The following is a 24,511-nucleotide window of genomic DNA, read 5'->3' as shown; positions in this document are numbered from 1 at the left end:
CAAATATTAGCCTTCCTCCCAAACTCCTGAGGAGAGACTGGCCCCAGGTCTACTGGGTACTGGTGCAACTTTTCATGGAATAAATGAATCAATAAATGAAGACACACACTCAAAAGAATAACTAGAGACCAATTTACAAAAATACTTCAGATTTTTATAGCTTTAAGGCTAAGGTCATCAAAATCAGGTAAGTCCTTTTTAAGTTCTGAATTTTCAAAGTGTAGAAAATGTTTCAGCTCTGTGAGTAATTATGCACCATAGGAATCAATGGAGAAATAGTTTGAAAACGCATATTAAATAAAGTACTGCATTTACCAATGTCTCCTCTTGGTTGTAGGTCGAGGGCATCGGTGGGCCCTGTGGACCAGCTGGAGAAGTTTGGACGGCCCCTGTTTCGGTGGGAGCAGCTGCAGAAAGTCATTGGAGCTGGTGCAAGGACACTGCGAGGGACCAATTGAAACACACAGCACGGGTGGACTTCTAGGTGAATCCGGTTGGTCCCCTTGGAATGCTGAGGTGACAAGGGGTGGAGGACCCTTAGAACACAGCTGGATCTTCAGTGTAGGGCACACAGCAGCTGGCTGCTGGTTGTAGGAAAGTACCCTCTTTCTTGGCATGGTTATCCCCATTTTCTGCCTGTTGTTGGTGTGTTTGACTGTGTTCACTAGGATCCTGCTAACCAGGACCCCAGTGATTATGGTTTCTCCCTTTAAACTTGGTTACTTAAACCACATACACCCCACATTTAGCATACTGGTGCCCCCATGTAAGTCCCTAGTATATGGTACCCAGGTAGCCAGGGCATTGGGGTACCAGGGTATCCCCATGGGCTGCATAATGAATTATGCCACCCGTAGGGAGCCCATGCAAAGTGTATCTGCAGGCCTGCCACTGCAGCCTGCGTAAAAGGGTACAGGGAGCTTTTTCACCACAGGTCACTGCACCAGGTCTCTGTAAGTCACCCCTATGGTAGGCTGTAGTAGCCCAGAGGGCAGGGTGCAATTACCTGTGCGTGAGGGCACCCCTGCACTAGCAGAAGTGCCCCCATGAATTCCAGTTCCATTTTCCTGGACTTCGTGAGTTCGGGGATGCCATTTTATGCGTATACTGGACATAAGTCACTGCCTACGTCCAGCTACATAATGGTAATTCTGAACCTGGGCATGTTTAGTATCAAACGTGTTGGAATCATACCCCAATACTGTTGCCAGTATTGTAAGTATGATTCCATGCACTCTGGGGGCACCTCAGAGGACCCCCAGCATTGCTCCTACCAGCTTTCTGTGGTTTATTGGGCAGCACAAGCTGCTGCCATCCCTCACACAGGTTCATGCCCTCCTGCTGCTTGAACAGTTCAAGCCCAGAAAGACAAAACAAAGGATTTCGTTTGGGAGAGGGGGGTAACCTTTGGAAATAGGTGTAACATGGCTTGGGAGGGGTAGCTTCCTCAAGCTACTGGTATGCTTTGAAGGGCACATTTGGTGCCCTCTTTTCATAAACCAGTCTACACTGGTTCAGGGACCACCAGTCCCTGCTCTGGCGAGAAACTGGAAAATGAAAAGTGAACACTCCCTTGACCATCACCACCCCATGAGAGGTGCCCAGATCTCCTCCAGAGGGTCACTGGATTCTGCTATCTTGATACCAAGATGGCCAGGGACCTCTAGGAGCATATGAGTGGCCAGGTGAGGTAGGTCACGTCAGAGTCCCCTCATGATAGGTGGTCACCTGGCTGGGTGACTAATCCCCCTTTCAGGGCTCTTTAGGGTCTCCCTCATGGGTGGGTCTTCGGATTCGGCTTGCAAGATTCCAGCAGGACTCCTCAGCAACCTCTGTTTTGACTTCTAGTGACTGGAACTGTGACTGGACCCTCCAGGAACTGACAATTTGCATCCACGAAGAAGACTCAGCAACATTGTTTCCACTGCTCCTTCTAGCTTCTTCAACATTTCCCCGGCTGTGCATCCTCTGAGTGTGGCAAGTCTTCACTATGCACAAGAAGTAAGAAGGAATCTCCCTTGGATTGAAAGAGTCACTCCCCTGCATCCGCAGACACCAACTCCAATGATGACATCTATGTGGATCTCCTCTCAACCTGAGCTGCGTGGATCCTGCATCATGGGTAGTAGGTTGGAGTAGTCCTCTTGGTCCTCTCTGCCAGTTGTCCAACTTTGGTGGAGGTAAGCCCTTGCCTTCCAACGCAGGCCAGTATCACTGTGCACCAAGTCTCTTGCAGGTACCAAGGCTTGTTGGCATCTCCTCCAAGGAATTCTCAGGCTCTGTGTACCCCACGCCCCCAGCACTCCTTCTTGTGACACACAGCCCTCTGTGTGCTTCTCCAGTGGAGTGGGACCCTTCTCCAGTTGTGCTGCGTGGGCTCTGTGACTCCTGGTTCCTCTTACAGTGGGTCTCCCCCTGTGGGTTGAGTCCTCCTGAACCTTGCTAGTCCCTGGCAGCTCCACTTTTGCTTCACAGCAACTTCTATCTTTGCCAAGGCTTGTTAGTGGCTTCTCCACACCACTAACCAACTGCAATCATCCATCTGGAGTAGGACATTGACTGCATCCTCTGGGAACTCTTCATCGAATCCAGGGCTGCATTGCTGACCACCTTTGTCCTACCGTCGCCCAACGTCTGTAACCACAGACAGGGGGGTAGTGGCTCATGCCCCCATTGTACCTTTCTGTGAAATCTGGATTTGGTCCCTTTCTTCCACAGGTCTTCCCCTTCAGGAATCCACTGCTGGGTTCTTGCAGTCTTGTCTGGGTGTTGCATGTTCTTCCTTTTAGTCCTTGTCCTTTTGGGTGGTTTGGGGAAAATCCAGTAATTTACTCCTTTGTTCCTGGTCACTGGGGTGCACTGTGGTACTTAAATTTGGGTTTTCCTATTGCCCTAGCTCCCTGCTACACATTCCACTTATCCAGGTGGGGGTTCTACATTCACATTCCATGTTTTTAGTATATGGTTTGGGTTCCCACTGGAGTCACTATTGTCTATTACTATTTGCACTGTTTTCTATTGCTTTCTATGCCTATTTCCGATTACTAGTGTGCATATCTATTGTGTTAGTTACCTCCTATTGGAGGGTTGCCTCTCTAGTAATTTTTGGTAATTGTGTCACTAAAATAAATGCATTTATTTTTGTAACACTGAGTGTTTTCTTTCATATGTGTAAGTGCTGTGTGACTACAGTGGTATTCCATGAGCTTTGCATGTCTCCTAGATAAGCCTTGTCTGCTGCTCCACAGCTACTACACTAATAGGAGATAGCTGGTATAAGGTGTAAGTACCTCAGGTACCCACCACACACCAGGCCATCTTCCTACACTGGTCTTCTTATGTGCGTGGAACCTGAATCTGTGGTCTAGTGGTTCCCACTAAATACTGTATTTAGTGGGCATTTAGGGGAGTACCTAGTAGTGACCAGTGGGTCCACTTTCTTAGGGTGGCTACTCCCACTGTGTGTCCACTTATTGTGGGCAGAGGTCACATCCCTATCCCTGATAGGCTATTTTCATACTATGAAAGATGGAGAAAAATGAAATGAGGGGTCACCTCGCATGTAACAACTTTGGAGTGGTGCAAACTGGTGATTGTCACTCCTCCTGTCCTTTGTGTGCTTTCCCACTGTTGCTCCCGCCAAAAGTAGGGGTTTGCAATGGGGGTGACCATCTGCTTCTAGCAGCAGGCCTGGGGAGTCAAGTTTCAAAGGCGGTAAGCGCAGTGAAGCTCGCTAGCAGGGCAGTGCATATTCCTGAGGAGGGAGGTGTGATACCTCCACCTAGGAAGGGCTTTGTTCTGGGACCCAGAGAGCAGGAGCTCTCACCCCAAGGTTCCAGAATCTTGTCTGGTGGTGGCAGGCTGGTTGTGACTGGCCAGCAACCATGTCAGTGTTATTTAGCTTTGCAGGTGTCACCTCTATGGTGGCCCTGTGTACATTTTGCAATAAATTCAATACTGGTACCAGATTGATTTCATCATTCTGAGTTGTTTGATACCAAACAACCCAGGGTTCAAAGTAGCCATTATGTAGGCATAATGTAGCTGTGAAACTCGTACTGACCAGTGTCCAGCACATGGATTTCAAATGGCTGCTCTGTTCACTTACTATGTCCCAGGTTTGGCAAGGACACAGCAGGGGCACATTGCTCATGCATCTATGTTCAAACATACAGTATAATGCACACTGCCTTAGGGCTGTAAGTCCTGCCAGAAGGGTGACTTATCTATCTTGCATGCAGTGTGTATTGGACAGGGCACACAGGCTGTGAGCCATGTCGAGTTTGCATTTTAGAATTTCACTAGGACCCTCAGCCTGTAATGGCAGTGCTGGGTGCATCTGGATGCATGGCCCACGAGGGTGGCACAATCTGTGCTGCTGCCCTCAGGGACCACATGCCATAGGTACCTAAGTACCATTGGTAGCAGCAGGCCTGGTGGCAGTATGTAGCAGTCTCTTAGTGTCACAAGCCAACGAGGGATGCAACATGCTCAGATGGCGTGGTCCGTGACTGCCAGGAACCAGGAGCAGGAACTCTTGGGGCATGAGCAGCAGCCCTTCGAAGGCATAAGGCAAGCCCCACACGCTCCTCACCTCAGTACTCACTGGTGAACGATCATAGGCCTAACCCTGATGGTCACAGTGGGAGCCGCCAGCCCTTGGCAGTACAAAGGGCTGCACCCAGACTGTAGGGCCCGGTCATCCAGCATGAGAGGCAGTCTCCCCCAACAGGCCACGCCAGCTTGTGCTTCACAGGAGCTTTGCAACCCTCATGTATCTCTGCACCAGCAGGCACGTGTATCAACCCACAGGGATGCAGACCACACTTCAGGTCGTTTCTGCAGGGTGCAATCTTATCCCTTTAAGGCCCTCTGTCGTCTGGCATCAGTGGGCGTTTCCCCAGTCCAAGACCAGGCATCCCCCACAAGGCAGTAACAGGCTCCGCGAACCCTTCGCCAAGCTGACGCCACAGGTAAACTACTCAAGGCAGGCCTTGGCTCAAAGTTGCAGTACCTGAAGAGGCTTCCCTCTGAACCTCCAGTGGCCCTGTCATCTAGCCCCCTCCATGATCTGGTAAGGAGTTTGAAGGCAGCTGTCAGGCCACAGCTGTTGAGGGATACTGGAAAGGGAGACCATGAGCAACTTAGTTTGGGGCCACCATCTTGGCCACCTCTGACGTGCCCCCTTCCTCCCCGCCCCGCCCCCCCCCCCACTTCCGAGTATCAGTCCTTTAGAGAAGCCACTGTACTAGTGAAAATAAGAAAACACCTGGCTATCTGATTTGATTATAAGCACTCCTAAAGAATAAATATGTTGGTCAATGCAAAGGCCAACTATTGGAACACCTATGACACACAGTGGTTTATTTGCAAAAGCACACGGTTTAAGATGTGTGGCTTTTAAACACAACATATGAGTTTACGGTCCCAATGTAACATCAGAACACTTCTTTATCTATTTAGTTCATTGGTATATGCACAGTAAATATTGGTGTGTGTATACCTCAACAGTGTGCTTGCACTATGTATTGGGTTGTAGGTATACGCTGTTGTTTTATCTTCATAATGAAATGGTTCATATGTATTACGCTGTGGTTTGCATGCTTGCCCTATTGCTGTGCATGCTTAACAAACTGGTTCAGACATGTACAGCCCAATTCACAAACTGCATTTTGTAGCACATAAAGTACTACTATCGTAGTACTACTTAGTTACCACAAAGTGCAATTCACAAACGTACAAATGTAAATCTCCACCTCGCCTATATTTTCTACAGGAGATCCTCACATGCAAGGTTACTATTTAGAGGTAAATGTGGATGGGGTCAGGAAAAGTGATTGAACACAGGAGAAGTCTTACTACTGATTAGGAGAGGGTAGACAGGAGTAAGGAGGGGTTTAGAGACAACTAAGAAGGGATTTAGGAAGACTTCCATCCACAAAAGAGTAAACCCATTACTATTCACAAACTGCACTTCTACGTTTCTTCAGACAAAAATTACCCATAACAGTAGTAAAGGTACTCCTGCTTCGAACTTAAAACGGTTTAAAATAGAATAAAAAAAAACAAGCATAATCTTACAGCTGTAAACAGATAACATGAGTAAAAGTTCCAAGGCACTTCTCTCTGGAGGACAGCAGCAATCACTTCTCAGCTTCGCAGGAAGAGGATTATCCCAGTATTGAGAAAACTCCACCTTCCAGAAACATTGTGTCATTGTATCTGCCCTCTCACATATACCAAGTTAAAACATAATACAACGTTAGCAAATCAATGTATGAAGCAAAGGCTATAATGTAAAATGTAAAACCCCTTCTCACCATGGTGTTTGCTGTTTATTAGCTGTTGTGATTGGGGGAAATACATAGCATGCAATGGACATACTAAATTAAATGCATGTATACTGTGTACACTGTGTACAAAAATCTGTAAATGGTGTTTATTAAATAGAATATTTTATATAGAAACTCATATAGCATGCTTGCAAACGAATGTGTTATTTATGTGAGCTATACAATTGTGCCTATCTATCAGAACAAAATATGGCATGCATACAAATCAGAAAGTAATGCTTTGAAACGAATGGGCTATACATTTAAACCGATATATTACAAATTAAACCAGTATGTTATAAAAATGAAGCAATATAATATATGTATGAACCATGCAATCATATATGAGAACCATTACAGTTTGCATGCAAATTAATGTGGTACTCATGCAAACCAGTAGGATATACAAATGGCCTAGTGCATCACACATGCAAAATACCCATGAAATGCTTTCGCACCAATATATCATAAATTACAACCAATGTTTATAAATATAAATCAGTATGTTATAAGAGAGAACCAATACATTATATATTTGAACCAAACAATTTTCCATCTCGACCAGTACATTTTGAAGGCAAATCAGCATATAATTCTTTCAAACCAAAATATATTACTCATACAAGCTAATACATTTCAAGAATAAACCTATATATTAGTTATCCACACCAAGCAATTAGGGATGCATAACAGTACGTAATTAATACAGGACAACATATAGTCAAACCTATAGATTACATAGTGAAACAAATGAACATAAACCAGTGTTGTGATTAAAAAACACACACCTTAAACCAAATGCTTTTTTCTTAAAAACCATTGTACTTTGTTGGTGTTCCAATAATTTACCTTTGCCTTAAACAGTATACTGATTGCTCAAATCCAACATTAATGTATACCAACCAGTAGAGGGCATCCAAACCATGCACAAATACACATCCAAACTATTTCATATTTACACAGGTGAAAGTTTTATGCACGCCACTAAGAAGAGTGACAGAGGATAGTGGTGACTTTAATTTCTGTCAAGGAATATTCTACAATTTAGAAAGGACCAACGTCTAATATCTAACATGAAATAGTCGAGGGTACTCTGGCAACCTCTTCGGAAAGCATGGGCCCGCCATATAAGAGACACTATACGCATTATAGGCTCTTAAACTTTTTTCCAGGTTAATTGAATGGCCATAGCAGGACAGTACTTGATGAGATCACAGTCCAGAGTTGGAATTCCCCAGGCACCGTCTCCCTGTCAGTCAATGTATTCACGTCTGCTACAATTTCTTAGGTAACAATGAAATACCAAAAAGAATGTCACTGAGGGGCAGGTCTTTATCAAGAATCTTATCTGAGCGATTCAGGCTTCGTGATTCTGTGTTCCTGGGCATACTACGATTATAACCATTTATTACCCTAAGCCTTCGCCCAAATAAAATGTAATTAATAGGCCTAGTAGGTCCAATGATGGAATTTCCAGACTTTTCACCTAAAGGCGTAATGCTAGTTTACCTAGACAGTGAGTCCACCCGATGCTCTCCCAGAAACAGAAGGTTGAGCTTCGGCACCAAAGTCTGCAAACACTTGTCCTAAATATGAATTTCACCACCCAGATTTTCTGAAAGATACAAATATGGAAGTTCTGTACAAAATCCCTCCAATTAAGAGCTGTCGATTTAGCATGTAAATCTGTGATATTCCTGAACATTATCCGTAGGAGCTCGCATTCAGTGGATATGCCATGGACAGAAACAGTAAAGGCTATTTGCATATACTTTGAGGTTGTCGTCGATCTAGGATCGGCAGTGCATGATAAGTAAGGAGAAGGCCTTGCTACCCTAACCCAAATCAGAAGGGATACTCTTTTGGTTACTGATCTCAGTGTTCTGCATAATTCTCAAATGACCTAATAGATTACTTTCAGACCTCGCGTCCCCTCTGTGAGTCTAGCTCCAAAATTCTAGATACACTACCACTAACACCGGAAAGAGTTGGAGTTCCAACTCGACTGCCAGTGGAGGCAAACAATTTCCCTAAAGCCTGCTGCAGACAGGGTAATTTAATTTGAACTGGATTGATAACTCATTGCCCGGGAGGGAATGCTGATCTAATACAATCAATCCTTCAGCTACAGATCTACTGAATAAAGTCAAATTAATATGACCCAAAGTTGTGAAGATGTGCAGCGTTTCCCATGTTTAAGTTCTGTCTAATCAATGAAAGGCAATGCTCAAATGTCTTTTCCAGTGACACACCTTGTGTTTTAGGGACTCCTCATTCTCTCTCATGTGTATTTTGAGTTTAGGGACTTGCACCGTATAAACCTTGTAGCCCACATCAAAAAATTGTAAATTATTACAAGTTCTAGCCTTTGCCACAGTCGAGGCAAATGGGGTTTTTGTATTACCTCATGAAGTCATAAGGTTAATGATAGGCTCAGCAATACCCTATCTAATTGAAGCTATCTTAAAATTATGTATCAATGATGCATCTGAATTATGCATTTCCCCCCAAAATTTCCTTGTGCTGTATTCTTAATTCTCCGACGTTCTCCCCTCAGACAGGCACCCATAACCATGCCCCCAGCAATTAATGACCACAGGGATACAGGCTGAGCAGATGAAACCTGGGTCGCAATATGAGGTGGTGGAGGGGGAAAGGTTGAGGGGAAGGTCTGCCACCACACATATTCCTTGTAACCTGTTTCATGTTAGACAATTCGGTTATTTACCCAAACCCTTGTTGAGACTGGCCACCTGTTTAGGATCTGCTATCTCTGGGCCTGATTTAGATGTTGGCAGACTGGTTAGTCCGTCACAACAGTGACGGATATCCCTTGTGCCAACATTTAAATCACATTATACCCTATGGGATTTAGATTTAGTATCATGGGATATGCGTCACCGTTGTGATGGGGTAACCCATGCGCCAATATCTAAAACAGGACCTGGTACTTAGAACTTTTATGATCCATCCTCCACTTTACGCTTCTCACCAGGAAATGTTTTTGATATCAATATCTCTTTTTAGCAGTATCTCAACTGATATTTTGTTACCTTCCTCTTCAAGCACAGTCAGGGGAGAAAATATGTTACTACAGATTATAATTGGGAACACATGAAGTCATCTGTATAACTGCTGCCATGTGTACCTGATGGCTGTGTAGTTGGAGCCTACTGATCGGCTGGAGTAAAAAATAGTCTTGCAGTTGCAACACTTGGCTGCTGATTTCCTCTTCATAAATAATTGTTTCTGCTTCTTTTTGGAGATAATCAAGGAGTACTCTTTCTGGTCTGAGTAAATTAACGACTAAGCCTCCTCAATTAGGCCATTTGTTTATGTTGAAAACCTTATCACCTAAAACCATCTTTAAAAACACATATGAGCTCATAAATTCATAAGCACCTCATTCCTATACCCTGTATAAAGGTTCCCTGGAATGGAGACCTTATTGCAGGAAATCCCAAGCCCTGATTTACAGTATCAAGATCTGCATCTTTCTGTTTAGAGATGTTAATTATGGCTGCAGTAAATATGCAAGATATGTGGACGTATCCACAATCGTACGTGTTAAGAAGTTGTGGGAAAATGGGTTTTGCAAATGGAGAGTTATGTGCAGTGCCAATTAGATCAACTCCCACACAATCCTAACTTTGTAGGTATTCACAAAGATTTGTCAGGCCACAGGGCTGGCGGGGAGCAGGAGGTAGGCCACGTGAGTCAAGACATCTGGGGCAGCTGGGGTGGGACCCTGAGTCCCTTAGGGTGACTGACTGGTGCTCTGGTCTCAAGTGAGGGAGGCCCATAATGGCAGCACATGCCTCCTCCCCCTCCCTTTTTTGGACTGTTTCCAGCGCCAGACAAGAGTGGGCCCTAGGACCTAATCCTTCCTAATATGTGACTCTGTGCACCCTGCGCCCATCCAGAACAGGGCCCCTGGAACTGGTGTCCCTCACTGAGTGATCTTGTACCCCATGGAAGGCGCCTTCTACTGGACCTTGACACTAGGGCTCTCACAATTGATGGCCCACATACTATTGACTTGATTCTCTGGGGGCCCAAATCACTAACCTTGCAGAGGTGCACCTCCAATGGGATGGTCTCTTGCTGTCTCCTCAGACCCTGTGAATTTGCTACTGGGCTCGCCCGATGGTCAGGGCCATATCATCTGCACAGCGTGAAGGGGGATGGACCTGGGATGCTCAGACCACAAAAAACCCACATTGGCTCTGCTATGGACACTGAGTGATCCCACCAAGCTCCGGCCACCTGGTGGGGGCTCATGGTACTCTCGCCCCCAGAATGTTATCAGTGTGTGCTGCAACACTTCTATCCCTGGTGGATGAAGGTGACTGCAGTTCTTGCTCTTAGGGGACAGACTAGGACTGACTACTCGTGCTGTCCAGGGGACCTCTCCATTTCTTCTGGTCCTGTCTGGTGCAAGCACATCGACTCACCTCTCCCCAACACACATTATATACAGAACTTCAAGGGTGTACCTGCTTCATTTAAACTACATCATACTGCGCTGCAGTGCCTCAACACATGCCGGACCCACTCCTACCCCAAGGGTCTGTGCCATGGCCTGCCACAAAGTACCAATGGGTCAGGCCAAAATGGATAAATACACTTCCCCCATGGGGGGCACAAAGGGGCCTATAAGGGGAGCCCCAGGTTCGGACGCTCCAGTGAGTGGAGACACCACATCTCTCATCCTGCAAGCTTTACCAAACATCCAAGTTACTGATGGAATCTAAGATAGGGGAGATGGAGGCAGACATGTCCCTACTACGCCAAGACCTCGGACAGACGGTCGAGAGGGTCATGGAGACTGAAGAAAGGATATCTGCCCTGGAGGACACCGTCAGACATCTCTTGCCAAAAGTAACTCACCTAATCCGGGACACAAAAAGCACACAAGATCTCACAAAAGATGCAGAAAACAGGGCCAGTTAAAATAATCTCTGTTTTGTTGGGTTTGCAGAGGGCTCCGATGACCAAACTCCTGAAAAATTCCTAGAGCAACTCTGAGAACTGATCCAGCCTCTCAAATTGCATTGAGCAGGGGCATCACTCCCTTGCTCAGAGACCCCTCTCAAAGTGCCACCAAGACCCCAATATTCTGAACTACAAAGACCGAGCTGCCACCCTGAAAGGTGCACACCTCGTGAAAGACCTCCCTTTTCAATCTGGGACAAAACACCTGGCACTGTCCCCTTCCAAGGTGTATTTGCAGCCAAGCAGATTTGACGAATGGCCTTGGTCTCAGTGATGCCTTGCGAGTATGGCATCTCAATGAGCCTGGATTAATTCACAACTCGGCCACCCATGGATCACTGTCCAGCATTGACTACTTGTTCCTACTGGCAGACGACCTTATTCAGATCTCTGGCTCTCGCATTCTACCCTGAGGAGTATCAGACAACACACCGGTCCTGTCCTCGTTCAATATGTCACCCAGAGGCAGCCACCCTATGTGGTGGCTTAATGCCTGGTTCTTGCAGGACGATAAGTTTGTAGAACACCTACTCCAGGAGGAAGCTTCTGGGAAGCAGGGAAGGTATTCATGAGGGGTGTGGCTCACTCCTGCATTTGAGGAGCTGACAGTGACAAACACCGCAGAGTTGTTGAACTCGCGGCCTCGACAATGCTCACCGAATGTAGGGACACGGACACAGTAAGTGAGCTGGAAAATCACCAACTAGATTTCTACAGAATTACCTTGCGCCAACTAAGTCTAGGGGAGGCCTGAAAATCCTGGATGGCCTCAACATGTCAGGTTTATGAATGGGGGGATAAATCCAGTAAATACTGCACTGGCTGGCTACCGACCACTCTGAAGCTAGATTCATACCTTGCATTTTGGGAGATGAGGGGGAATGGGTTGATGGGTCCTGCGAGATGGCTGTGATATTTGCCTGTTATTATGAAAAGTTATATGTTTCAAGGGCATAGCCTGCTTCAGAAGCGACCTCCCCTCTGGTTCAGGATCTCCCTTTAGCTCACCTGTCCACCAAGGAGAGATAAACCATGGATCAGGAAATTATGGCAGAGAAAATAGATAAAGAGCTGGAAGATTTAAATCCGGGCAAAACCTCAAGTCCTGATTGGTGCCACGTAGAATTTAATCGCACACTTTCCCCACACATCATCCCACCCCTGCCTAAATGATATGCTGATGCTGCCGACAATGGCCACTTCCCTGCCAACATCGACCAGGCCTCTATAGTTGTTATACAAGCACCTCCTTTCAATCCATTTCTCTTATCAATAGCAAAGTTAAAACCTACAGTAATCTCCTGGCGAATTGGCTTCTGACTGTCATTCACTTCCTGGTCCCCCACTGACCAGTGTGGCTTCATCCCTTGCCGAAGCACCAGACATTGTATTCAGAGAGTGCATGTCACTCCTTCCCACATCAGAGCACTGTAAGCCCCTCCTGGTCCTCCTCCTAATAGACTTTGAAAAAGCATTCAACACGGTCTAATGGTCCTACCTTGCAGAGGTGCTCATTAGACTGGGCCTAAGGCCCCGGTTCTATGCCTTGATTAAGGTTCTCTATGCAGGTCCACGGGCCCAAGTCTGAGTTAACATAGCATTAGCAGATGCTTTGCCCGTGTGGAGAGGTACCAGACAGGGATGCTCTCTTTCCCCACCTTTATTCATCCTGGCCATTGAACCATTGGTGGCGTGGATCCGGTGCAATGCTCAAGTGTGGGGCTTTCATTGGGGTTTAGCTACAGATGACCACATAGCTCTATACGCAGGTGGCGTCCCGTCCTGTTATGTATATCATGCCCAGCTGAGACGGGATCTAGACTTCTCCAAATCCTGGTGATCTTCCAAGTGGCACTGGGATTGCAAGTCAACTGGGGCAAATCATTGTTGGTCCCCCTGAAAGGTGATCAGCAGGATGTAGCCTGTAAATCTTAAATTCTGATAAGGAGAGTCAGTTTACAGTACCTTGGGATGTATATATTCTGGGAACTTAACCTGACCTGGAGTCTCAATCTTAGCCGCGTGACACAATAAGCACACGTGGACCATAGATGCTGGAACTCCGGCCCACAGAATACCAAGGGTAGGATTGTACTATTCAAAATTATGGTTCTCCCAAGGCTGCTCTACATTCTCCAAATTCTCCTTTACACATCACACAATCCTGGTTCGATTCAGTCATGGCTATGGGATGTAAATTCATCTGAGCGGGGGGCAAATCTAGAGTGGCCTTCGGAAAATGTACCCAAATGATGTATGATGGTGGTCTTGTCGTGGCCGATATACGCCTATGCTATTGGGGGACACAACTTCTTCCCATTAAAGACTGGCTGCACAGGAGGTGAGTCAATCCTGTCTATAGGGGCGATTTGGCCATTCTCAGACTAGATAATACCATGTGCATCCTTTATGGAGGGCCCCATCCCACCTGAACTTCCAGAGGGAAATTCCACTTTGGGAGGGAACCTGATTTTTCCAAGTAGCTTCAATGGAGGGATTCCAGGGTTGGGATTCAATTGGCATTTCAAGATTAGGCGACATCTGGGGTGGGGGCCATATGAAATCCTTCCAAGCACTTTAAGCAGAATTCCAAATGCCGATCTCTCAATTTTACCATTTTCTACCACTAAACACCCCCTAAAATCCTACCAGGATATGCTGGAGGACATCCCAGAATACAGCACACTAGAAAACAAGATCCTCATGGGCTCTTAAGGTAAAGGAGGGGTTTCACATATTTCCAAGTCCCTGGTTATACATTGGCCAATGTCCCTGGATGCTCTGAAGGCTAAATGGGAGAACTGGGTGGGGGAATTGGATGAGGTGGATTAGAAAGAGATACCTGTATTGCTCATCAAATGCTAGGAATTTCTGCCAGACTCCACTTCATGCAATGTAAGTACTTGAATTAAGCTTGTATGTCAACTTACTGAATGTGGAGGGCAGGCCTCACTGATTCGCTTGCATGTCACAGGTGTACAGACCCTATGGGGGATTTCTTTCATGTTGTTTGGAAATGCCAATTGATACAGGGCTACTGGACTGCTGTTATTAAGCTTTCCTCTGCTATTGCAAGCACACAACCTGTGGTGAATCCACATTTTGCACTCCTTGGTATTCTTGATGATGTGAGTGGGCCCCACAGAAACAGGATACTGATAGGCCTGGCTATGCTAAGTGCCAAGCAAGATATTGGACGCAACTCGAAAGCCTCCATGGCCCCTTCGATGCGGTATGGACCCGAGGCATGGATTGGTGTAGTAAGCTTGAAGAAATGATCTCTGTGTTCAAGGGGATGTCCATGTCAACATGAACGTGTTTGGAAAAAATGGTGAAACTATTATGGTCTCGGAGTCTAGGAAATCCCAAACTATTTACATTGGACATTTTGAGACAGACTCTGTGGTCCTAGACTTCAGTCTGAAGGAAGGGTGTAGATCAACTGGTTGTGGCCATATTATTATACACAGCAAATGTTTTGATTCTTAAAGGCAAAATGTGAATAAAATAGTTCTAAAAAGAAATGGGGGACGTTTATGGAAATTTAAGGAGGGGTTTGGAGCAGCATGTTAAAAAAAAGCACACCCACAAAAGTGTGAGGCTGTTTCAATTCACAAAATACACATATAAAGTTAATAAAGCCCTGAAAGCACCAAAACAGGCTAAAATGTACTCCATGTAGTGCAGCACACTACCGTAAAAATCAGTGGAGACAAGGAATTAAAATAAAAACGTAGGCCCCTATTTATACTTTTTTAGCGCTGTATTTGCGCCGCTTTTTGACACAAAAGCGGCGCAAACTTACAAAATACAGTTGTATTTAGTAAGTTTGTGCTGCTTTGCATCGAAAAATGACACAAATGCGGCGCTAAAAAAATATAAATATGTGCCTTAATGTTAATTTAATTATTTCGACATTGAAATTGTGTGCAATCTGTTAAACAGAAACGAACACATGGGCACTCCAAGGGTCAGCAAAACCCATCTATTTATGTGTCAAAACATGGTGCATAATAATGGCAACACTAATCTTTTCTTCTGGATTACCAGCCTTACCCATGTGAGTAAGGCTGGTGATTCAGCTGGGATGCGTCATCTTGGAATTGTTATGCAACATGTTTTGACAAATAAATAGATGAATTTGTTCTGACTCTTGGAGTGCTGGTGTGTTAATTTCATGGTGCACAGATTACTTGTATATAATATCATGGGACGGCACCCCGTGTTCCCCAATCCCACTGTGATCTAGATACACTACCCGTATCTCACCCACAGTAACCACACGGTTTATGAACTGTGCGTGTTTACCAACGGTGTCTGATTTTTAAGATAAGGCTGCTGTGACGCAGCTTGGGTAAAGGCAGTTGGCTGATTATACAGGACCATCTGTACACATGTGTGTGTGTGCACATGTGTGAGGGCTGAGGGTCAGAGACTGCCATCATGCACAGCCTGGTTACTGCACAAAGGTAGCTTGGTGCAGAGGGGACTCAGTCAGTCAGTATGGTTTACAGTTATGTCTGCAGTGTCACAGTATCATACACATAGGGGAACATCTGATTTTGAGTGCAGCATCATTTATTTTTGCCGACAAAATCCTGTGGGATACAATACTAGGGTGAAACATGTGCACCCAGTTTGAATTTGCAGGTCTCAAGATCCTACATGTATACCATATGGGTCATCCAGGATTGTCATAGATCTCTCACTTAGCTCAGGACCAAGTTCCAGGCCTTTATGTCACTCTGCTGTGCCAAGTTAATTACTCTGCTCCCCAGTAGAGGGAACAAATTGCCTCTCGACACAAAAGGAGTAATTAAGTGCTTCACTCAGCTCCTGAGGAGGAAGGGGTGGGGAAGACAATCTGCATATGTTAATTAGCTGTTACACTGTGCTAGGGTTGAGACAGCCCAGGCCCACTGAACAAAAGAGAAAGCCAAGACAACAGGAGCCAAAACAAGAGGGGCCCCTCCTTTGAAGTTTTAGTGGGAAAGTCCCTGTCATTGATGTCAGTGAGGGGTGGAACTGAGACCCCAGAGAAGATATGAACAGTGACAACTTGACAGATCCATATTGAATTGTCCTAGCATCCTGTGCAGGAGGATGGGGACAGGGGTGGTGATGTGGCACCCTACGATTGGCTAGGGGTGCTTGGCTTCTAGGACTTTCTATTCCCATTTAGAAACTATTGCACAAGGGTGAGAGAGTTGATGTCAGTGTTTAATTGGAGCCAGAGTGGCACCGGACCTATGGCAGTCTGCCACATGGTGGTGCTGTTTTTCTAAATAGAGATGAACATACCAACAGTTATTTATGTCTTCATTATATATTAAAATGACTAATCTCTGCTGCCCATGCCATTCTTTTTGCTTTGGGGCCTGGAATAGTCTGAATTGTAACAATTGTAGGGTGAGGTGGTGAGTGTTGCTTGTGTCATTGGTGGCGTTAGCAGGGGCAATGGTTAGCACAGCTGCAGTGATCTCCTGACGAGGGACTTAGCACTTATGTTTTATTGCAAATTAAGCACTGGTTGGTGTGGTGGGACACTGGACCTGGACTGCCACCATGGCAACACCAGGAAAAGCCTGAAGGACAAGTCCCCTGATGTACCAAGGACTTTGCCAACAGCTGGTCTCTCCAGGACCAGCTGCCTGCAATGTACTTTGCTTTTTAAGCAAGGAGGCCTGCTGCAAATGTTCCAAGTGGCTAGGGGGGTCATACCCAGGAGCCCAGGATGTTCAAAATCGGCCCACTGGGGCTCGACATACTCAGCAACAAAGGATTTGACCTTTGATTCCACCCCTCCCCCCCAGTAACAGAGCATGTGAGGCTCTGCCACAAATTTGGAGAAAACCTCTACTGTAGGCCAGGGCCCCTGGGTTGCGCAGGCTTCCTGATTTAATATTGTGGGAAGAGTGGGTGTCCATGAGGCCGCCTTTTGTCCAGTTGCCCCCAGCACCCCCAGTCTCCCATAGGGCTAAAGCAAGTAAGGAAGCTAGGAACCCCAACTGTAGGCTCAGATGCAGATAAAAAGACAGGAAGAGCACTGTCTCAACCCCACCAAATGGCCTTGCCCCAGCTCCTTGTGCCTGTGACTGGGGGGAGCAGGGCACCCATCACAGCAGCAGAAAACTTTGCCAGAATAGAGTTGGAAAGTAGAACAAAACTGGCAGCTCTTGCGCTGGCAAGGGCAGTGTCGGTCGCAAAAGAAGAAGGCAGGTCCCACACGAGTAGTATACGGACGCACCGCTTCAAAAAAATAAGAAGAAAGGAAAAATAGGTGTACAGCGCAATTCTGTGTGCCGATAAAGAATGCGGCTGGAGCCACTATTTAAATATGCATCTTCCCTCTCTAGAAGCACCTCATAATACCATGCGGGGTTTTCTCATTTGCATATGTTTTACTGTATGTGGTGGCCCCAAGGTGGCAGGGGCACCATCAACGTTCAAAAGAAGAGTTGTGGGAGGCTACAGTTTCTGGGGTCTTGGAATCCATGACACCCTGGATTCAAGCATTTCCTAAGACTGGAGCTTTTGCTCCTCAGCTGGGAGTGCGGTACCCTCTAGGGGTTGGATCCATGGCTGCATTTTAGTGTCGCTGAAGCTGTATAAAAAAGATTCATGTTATGCTCATTTTGAATGCTATATTAACGATATACAGCTGTAAGAGAAATGGATTATTGACAATATTGATTACTTTCAAATATGTTTTTTGAATTCAAGGATGTGTTGGTGGTTCTGTTAACATGTAGTTATTGTTCTTTTAATCTAGTGAGCCTTGACAAAGCCAATGGCTTGTCTTATATGTTAATGTAGGGACCCTTGACAAAGTCAACATGGTCACCTTATATGTTGTTATGATGACTCCCTGACAATTCCAGTAGGCTGCCTTAAGTTCATATAAGATGATACCCCTGTATTGTGATGTTCTATCTAGTATAGGTAGGTGGGGCAAGGAACTACTGTGAATTTGGGGGTCAAGACCCTGTAGGGTCACCAAGGTATTTCTATCTCCCTTATATATTTGAAAACTAATGCATGGTATTTAATAGTGTGTAATATATACACTATTCCACTTCTAAGGTAAAAACACTGACTGGACAAGCATTTATTGAGTGTTAGTATTGGATGCCTGTGAATGGTGATTAATATCCCACACCACCTTCCCTCAGTAGGCCTTGGACTGCTCTGTTTTGTTACCCTGAGAGGGCCAAGTTCTACAATTAAGCACGGGGTTCCCAAAAAGGAGAAATTGTATATCTATTCCTTACTTTGCATCCTGTACAACTAATAAACCAATATTTTACATATATACACACACCCACAAACACACATACACATATTTAGCATATGTAGATTTAATGTAATGTTATTGTGTATCATTTTATTTTTTTAATAATTTATTGTTTATAAATTAATAGTTATTTACTATGCTAATATATTTAAATTATTTTAGAATTCACTATACATACTTTCATTTTTATTAATTTTCATATTATTATTAATTATTTCATGTTCATATTTTACATTTATATTTTACGTTAAAATATACTTGATGAAAAAAATCAATAAATACTTCAATACAATTTTATAAGGTCTCTCTATATACTTCACCATAGGAAGATCTCCACCCTGTGGCAGAGATATCCACCAACAGGAAAAAAGTTCCTTTTAGGAATTTTACACCCACATATTCTGTTGTAGGTGTCTCCAAACGTTCACTGGAAGGGTGAAGACATATAAGTCTACATTTAGATATGAATCTCCACTCAGAAATTGTGAACAGACGAAAATGGTAGAGTTACACCTGGGTACAGGACTAGATCTGCTTCCAAATAAATCTGAGTACATGCATGTTTTTTCCTGTTCAACATTATTCCCTGCAGTGTGTATGGTAAACTGTCCCGGGTGAAGGTTTCCAGGCAGATTACTGGAAATGTCATGTGGTCAGTACCATGGGCTCCTATTCTTACTGTGTGGAGTTCTAGATAGTGTTGAAATATACACAAGGCAAATGGAGATCCCAGTGCAAACGTTTTCCTCCATAGCAAACACATTTTTCCTACGGCAAAAGCTCTTCCCCTACAAGAAGCTCCATGGGTGATCCATTTTCTGTCATACACTGCAAGGATAGTAAAACTCTAACCATTTCCAAGGTGGAAAATGGGTCAGAGAGGAGTTTGGGAATGTAAATAAATTGGAATTACTACTGCAGATTAATCCTAACTTGTGACAGAGAAATATGAAGTGGTAAAAGCACAGCAAAATCTTTATATATCAAGCCCAAAGTATTTTTCTAATTCTGTGCTTATTCATGCTCTAGGGTCCATCTTTCAACTCCACTTCTTTCCCTCCCACCTTCCTAACACCTGTCCTCGCTTTACTTTCATTGTCCTCCACCCTTAATTGTTCCATTTCACAGACGTGGCTAAGCTTGCATGGGGCAAATGACAAATACCTAATGTAACATGTCATCACAAAAATAGATACAAATGCTGAGGATCTTTCTGCTCAGTATGGCGCTATTTTGCAGATGGAACCTACAAAGTCAGGAGTTTACTCATAGGATTACTCCTGCATTTGGAACTCATTTTCGACTTTTAGGAAATTTTCAAACAACCTCAGGGAACACTGGAAAGAATACCACTCATAGGTACTCACACATAAAATTTTCATATCAGAATCTCCACAGATGGAAAATGTTAAATACATTAATCTGGCTCAAATGTACATTAGCTTATGTGATTTCCTTTTTTGTTTCTCACAGGTGAATGTTATAAACAAAAAATAGCCTAAAGAAGTTTGGAAATGCTACACTGCACATGCGCCTACTCTTGCAATAGACAGGAGCATACTTTGCACTATTTTCAGGATGGAAATCACTTAATGTATGTATAGGTATGTGTATGATAGTGTAGTTGTATTCCTACTTTGTTTTAAGTCAGAACTCCCTGAAATGCCTGTATGGCTGTCCATATCCTTAAATGTGTACATTTCGAAATACCAGCATATTGGTAGAATTTCCATAGAATTTCTGTTTGCAAAGTTACATTTCATTAATCCTAAATGTTTGTTGAATCAGGATCATATGCACACTGAATGGACACAGAACTGGAATTTAGATATGTAAAAAGCTTTTTGTATCTGGTGCCTCATTTATAGGTTGGTGTTCATAAGCTTATGCTAGGAGCAGGAGTACATAAAATAATAATTTTTTCTTTGACATTGGTGAAAGAGGCATTAATATACTCATGCAGTTACAGGGGTAGCGTTTCTTAACAACTAAATCGTTACTTACTTCGTACTCGTACCATAAACCTGAATGTGTATTTCTGAATTTCATCTTTGATCGAAAGTTTGTATTCTCCAGCATGACTGCGTTTGATTATTGAAAAATCCTTTCCAACAAAAGCACTGCAAATAAAAAAAAAACAGTTATTACAAATGGTATTGAAATTGTGAATTAAAAAATATATTTTCTATCTGAGTGGGTTTGGTTAAAAGACAGCCAACGATCCTTGATTGGCCAATGCGGGGCTATTTGCATGTACGTATTGTGTTGCCACCTGACTGAAGTGTCGAATCTGATTCACTAAGATTTCCTTCTCGAGTAGGTATTACTGACTTCTGGGAACTGAGATGTAAAAATCAGAAGTAACTGATTAGGATGTCCCAATTATTCACAGACATATATTTGTGAACTGGGATGCTGTTGTTTGTGTTTCCACCAAATGCTCAACATTAAATCGGGCTGTATTAACAAAGCCCTTTTGACAATATCAAGATTCTCCCATAGGTTTTCTTCCACATTTGAAGTTGATTTGTGAGCTTTAGTAGATATTCAGAAATCCCCTAAAGAAATCCTGGCAAAGAGTTGTAGGGTTTTTAGGATACTTCTCCTCCTCCCTGTTTAGTTAAGGGGAGAACAATCCTGAGGTAGCTTGTTTTGCTTTTCTTTACAGGAAGAGTATTGTTCTTTATAGAGAAACTCTTTCCAGGTGCCCCTTGCGCTCTTTACAAGTGCACTTTCCAAGTGTTGATGTTTCAGCCCTCTTATAGGAATACTTTGCCCGTGTTTCCAGGGTGGAAATTGCTATGAAAAATAATTTTGAAAACCTAGAAACGTACAATGCTCCGTGAAGTCACCTAATGCCCATTGTGCAGTTGCCTACTATGTATAAATAAATTGCTACAGTTCCATGCATTTTGCATATCTAATCCCTCTTAGATGTCTCCTTCCTTTTCCATAATCAGAAGCCTACAACAGTGGAAAATTGAGAATTTTCCGGTCTCATAAATGCACTTTATAGACCTTGAAATGCTATATCAGGTATGAGACATAGAAATGTAATGACCTTTTTCTGTACATCTAAGATACATCTAGGTGTGCAAAAATATTAGTGAATATGACTGAATATATCGATTGTGCTCTCTTTGAAGCTGTAGCATCTGTTGTGCTCTCTTTGAAACTGTAGGAAATACAAGCTCAGCAACAACACATCATTGGCTTCCATGCTCTTGACCTGACACAAACAGTAGGTAGCCATATTAATGAACAGGCAGTAGGAATACTACTGCTAATACATGCTGCTGATTTAGACAAACTGCAACTTAGCTGTAATGTCTGCTCCAACAGCTCTCTGCCAGAGGTTAAAATGCTAGCTGGCGGTAAATGCAATACTGCCCTAGATAGATGCATTATTACCCTGGATAAATGCATTACTGCCAACAGTGCCCAAATCATGACAAAATGCTGCTCAAGAAGGATAGAATTTACAACCCTAAATAATTTGGTGCTAAAACTGCCAGTTCCGTTTCTCACACTGAGTGACAATTTATCTCTGACAGTACCCTTGCAAGTATTCACAGAACTTTTAGCAGATTTGTGTCTTCATTAAAGTTGCTGGCAAATATATCAGTAGATCATGTCCTCAAACCAGGACTGAATTCTGTTCAAGAGTAATTTAATAACCTGGTGGACGCCTTTTGTCCTGCCTTTTGGCCATCAATTCCCGAAGCTAAAAGTGCATCCATCACAAACATAAAGTGATTGTGATGGATCAGCCTTTATTTACAAGATAAATGTGATTAAGAAGAGAGTAGCGCCTAATGTGTATTGCTCAACTCAGCATGTTGCCCAACAACTGTTTAATTTTAGAAATGCCGACGAGGAATGTGAACTACAAATAGCATCAAACATTTTACAGTAAATAAGTTAAATAAGTTAATGACCAGTCCAGGGATAATGGAAATACAACTTTGTGACAATTCTCACAACTCTATAGTGATCCTAATGTAAGTGCACAGATGCATGTTAGGAATAACTATATGTTAGGTAACTATTAACCTGTTATGGTACTGGTAATATTGATCTCAGAAGGAGGTGGTTTGCTTATATTTTAAAAGTATTAAAAAGATATTCAATGCATTATTAAAAATGGTGGGCTTAATGGAAAAGAAGTGTTTTAAATGTTCTAATTTGTGCCACATAGCGGTTATCGAACAGTGACCAATAAGTGGTGGTCACAAAGATGAAAGTGCATCACTAGTGGGTGTAGCAAGGAATAGGACAAGAATTCCAGTTATTTGATGTAGAGGTTACTGTGTTCTCAGAAAATACTATGCTTTGCAGAGGGCTTCATAGATTAGACAGTGTTCATCAGAACGGCCGATCAAGGCTTTTAAAGGGAATATGTGGTTGAGTGTTAAAATAGTAAATGGGCGACCAGTTAGCAACAGGCAAAAAAGGAACATGCCATAGTTATCTACAACACAGTGTAACATTTTTGTGATAAATCTGGGACTAGTAATATACAATCACTCTATACATGAAATAAAGGCTGTACTAATCAATTAAGTATGTCACTGGGTAGGTTTATTGATCACAAAATCTGCCTGTGTTAATTCCATAATGATAGCACTTCATATGACAGGATGAATTAAACTATCTGCCTAGCATGCACTAGATATGATTTATTGTACTGTCGAAGAGTGGAACTGCACATCACAGCATTCCCCTCTGGCCCTGGTGAGCTAAGATGATTACCCCTGTGATTTATTGTGCCCTCTGGGTGTCCAGAAGACACCTAGTTTGCATAATGTTCAAGAATATTGTGATCCGAGCAGGCCTACACCCATGCAACTAGATTGTTTTGGATAAGGAAGTCTATTCTTACTTCTATGGTCTGTACTGGTCACTAGGAGCCATTGTCATGAACACAATGAGGTTCTTATTTGTAGAATAATTGGAGACAAGGTGGCATCTCCTCCATGGCTGGTTTGTGTTGGACATAAGGAAGTCTTAAATTACTACACTGGCATTCATAAAATATAAAGAAGCCTTCATGGACAAAAGACATTGCAGGCACTACCCCCAGGCATACCATTTGGTACTTTCAGCACTGCTATTGTGGCCGCTGGTCTCAATGGTTGCAGGGCTAGCTTACCTTTATTAGAAAGTAAACAGAGCACTGAGCCCCTTATTTAAATCTACACAGGGACATCCACCCACAGCTACCACCACCACCTGTGCAGGTTCCCACCATGACTGCTGGTATTTTTTTCTCTCAATTTCTTGGCTGGCCATGCCATGGCAATTGAATGGCATGGTGCTGGCCAACACCAGCTTGCCAGAGCCAGCATCATCAGGATATTGTGCCTTATGCAACTTGTGGGGCTTCATCTGCTGACAGAGATGCTGCACTCTCTGTTTGAGGCTGTATCTGCATATATGGAGGCTACCCTTAACATTAGAAGCTACACCTCAGCATGAAGAGACCACATAAGGGGGATCTGTGCTGGGCATCAGAGTCTACATTTGTACAAGTGAAGGCTGTACTGGATGTTTGTGGTTAAATATGCATTTTGAGAATCTGTACTGGGCATTTGTGCTACCTATGATCTTGGGGACACTGCTGGGGATGTTTGAGTCTAAACATCATCACAGAAACCTACACTGAGTAGTGAAGGCTACACCTGCACTTGGGGACTTTGCCTTTGGTATTTGATTTTATGCTTGCATGTGAAAAGACTCTTTGTGGAACGTGAGGCTTAGCATGCATATGGAGAGGATGTAATGGACATTAGATGGTATGTTTGCATATAGGGATGTTGCGTTGGTCATTAGAGGCTTTATCTGTTACTGGGAATCTGAGGCAATAGATGCATGTGGGATGGCACAACTA

At 43.8% G+C, this 24,511-nt stretch overlaps 1 protein-coding gene across 1 annotated transcript in view; it reads right to left on the bottom strand.

Annotated features, from left to right (window-relative positions):
- The window catches only part of FLT3 (fms related receptor tyrosine kinase 3), a 519,185-nt gene that overhangs the window by 294,579 nt on the left and 200,095 nt on the right, over positions 1 to 24,511 (bottom strand). Inside the window, exon 4 of the mRNA XM_069202208.1 lies at positions 20,626 to 20,741. Coding sequence (XP_069058309.1) covers positions 20,626 to 20,741 — 116 coding nt within the window. The remainder of the gene's footprint in view (positions 1 to 20,625; positions 20,742 to 24,511) is intronic.

The sequence above is a fragment of the Pleurodeles waltl genome, chromosome 8 (genome assembly GCF_031143425.1).
Source record: "Pleurodeles waltl isolate 20211129_DDA chromosome 8, aPleWal1.hap1.20221129, whole genome shotgun sequence".
Lineage (NCBI taxonomy): Eukaryota > Metazoa > Chordata > Amphibia > Caudata > Salamandridae > Pleurodeles > Pleurodeles waltl.
Note: the sequence above shows the minus strand (reverse complement) of the source record. Positions and strands in the feature narration are given on the sequence as shown.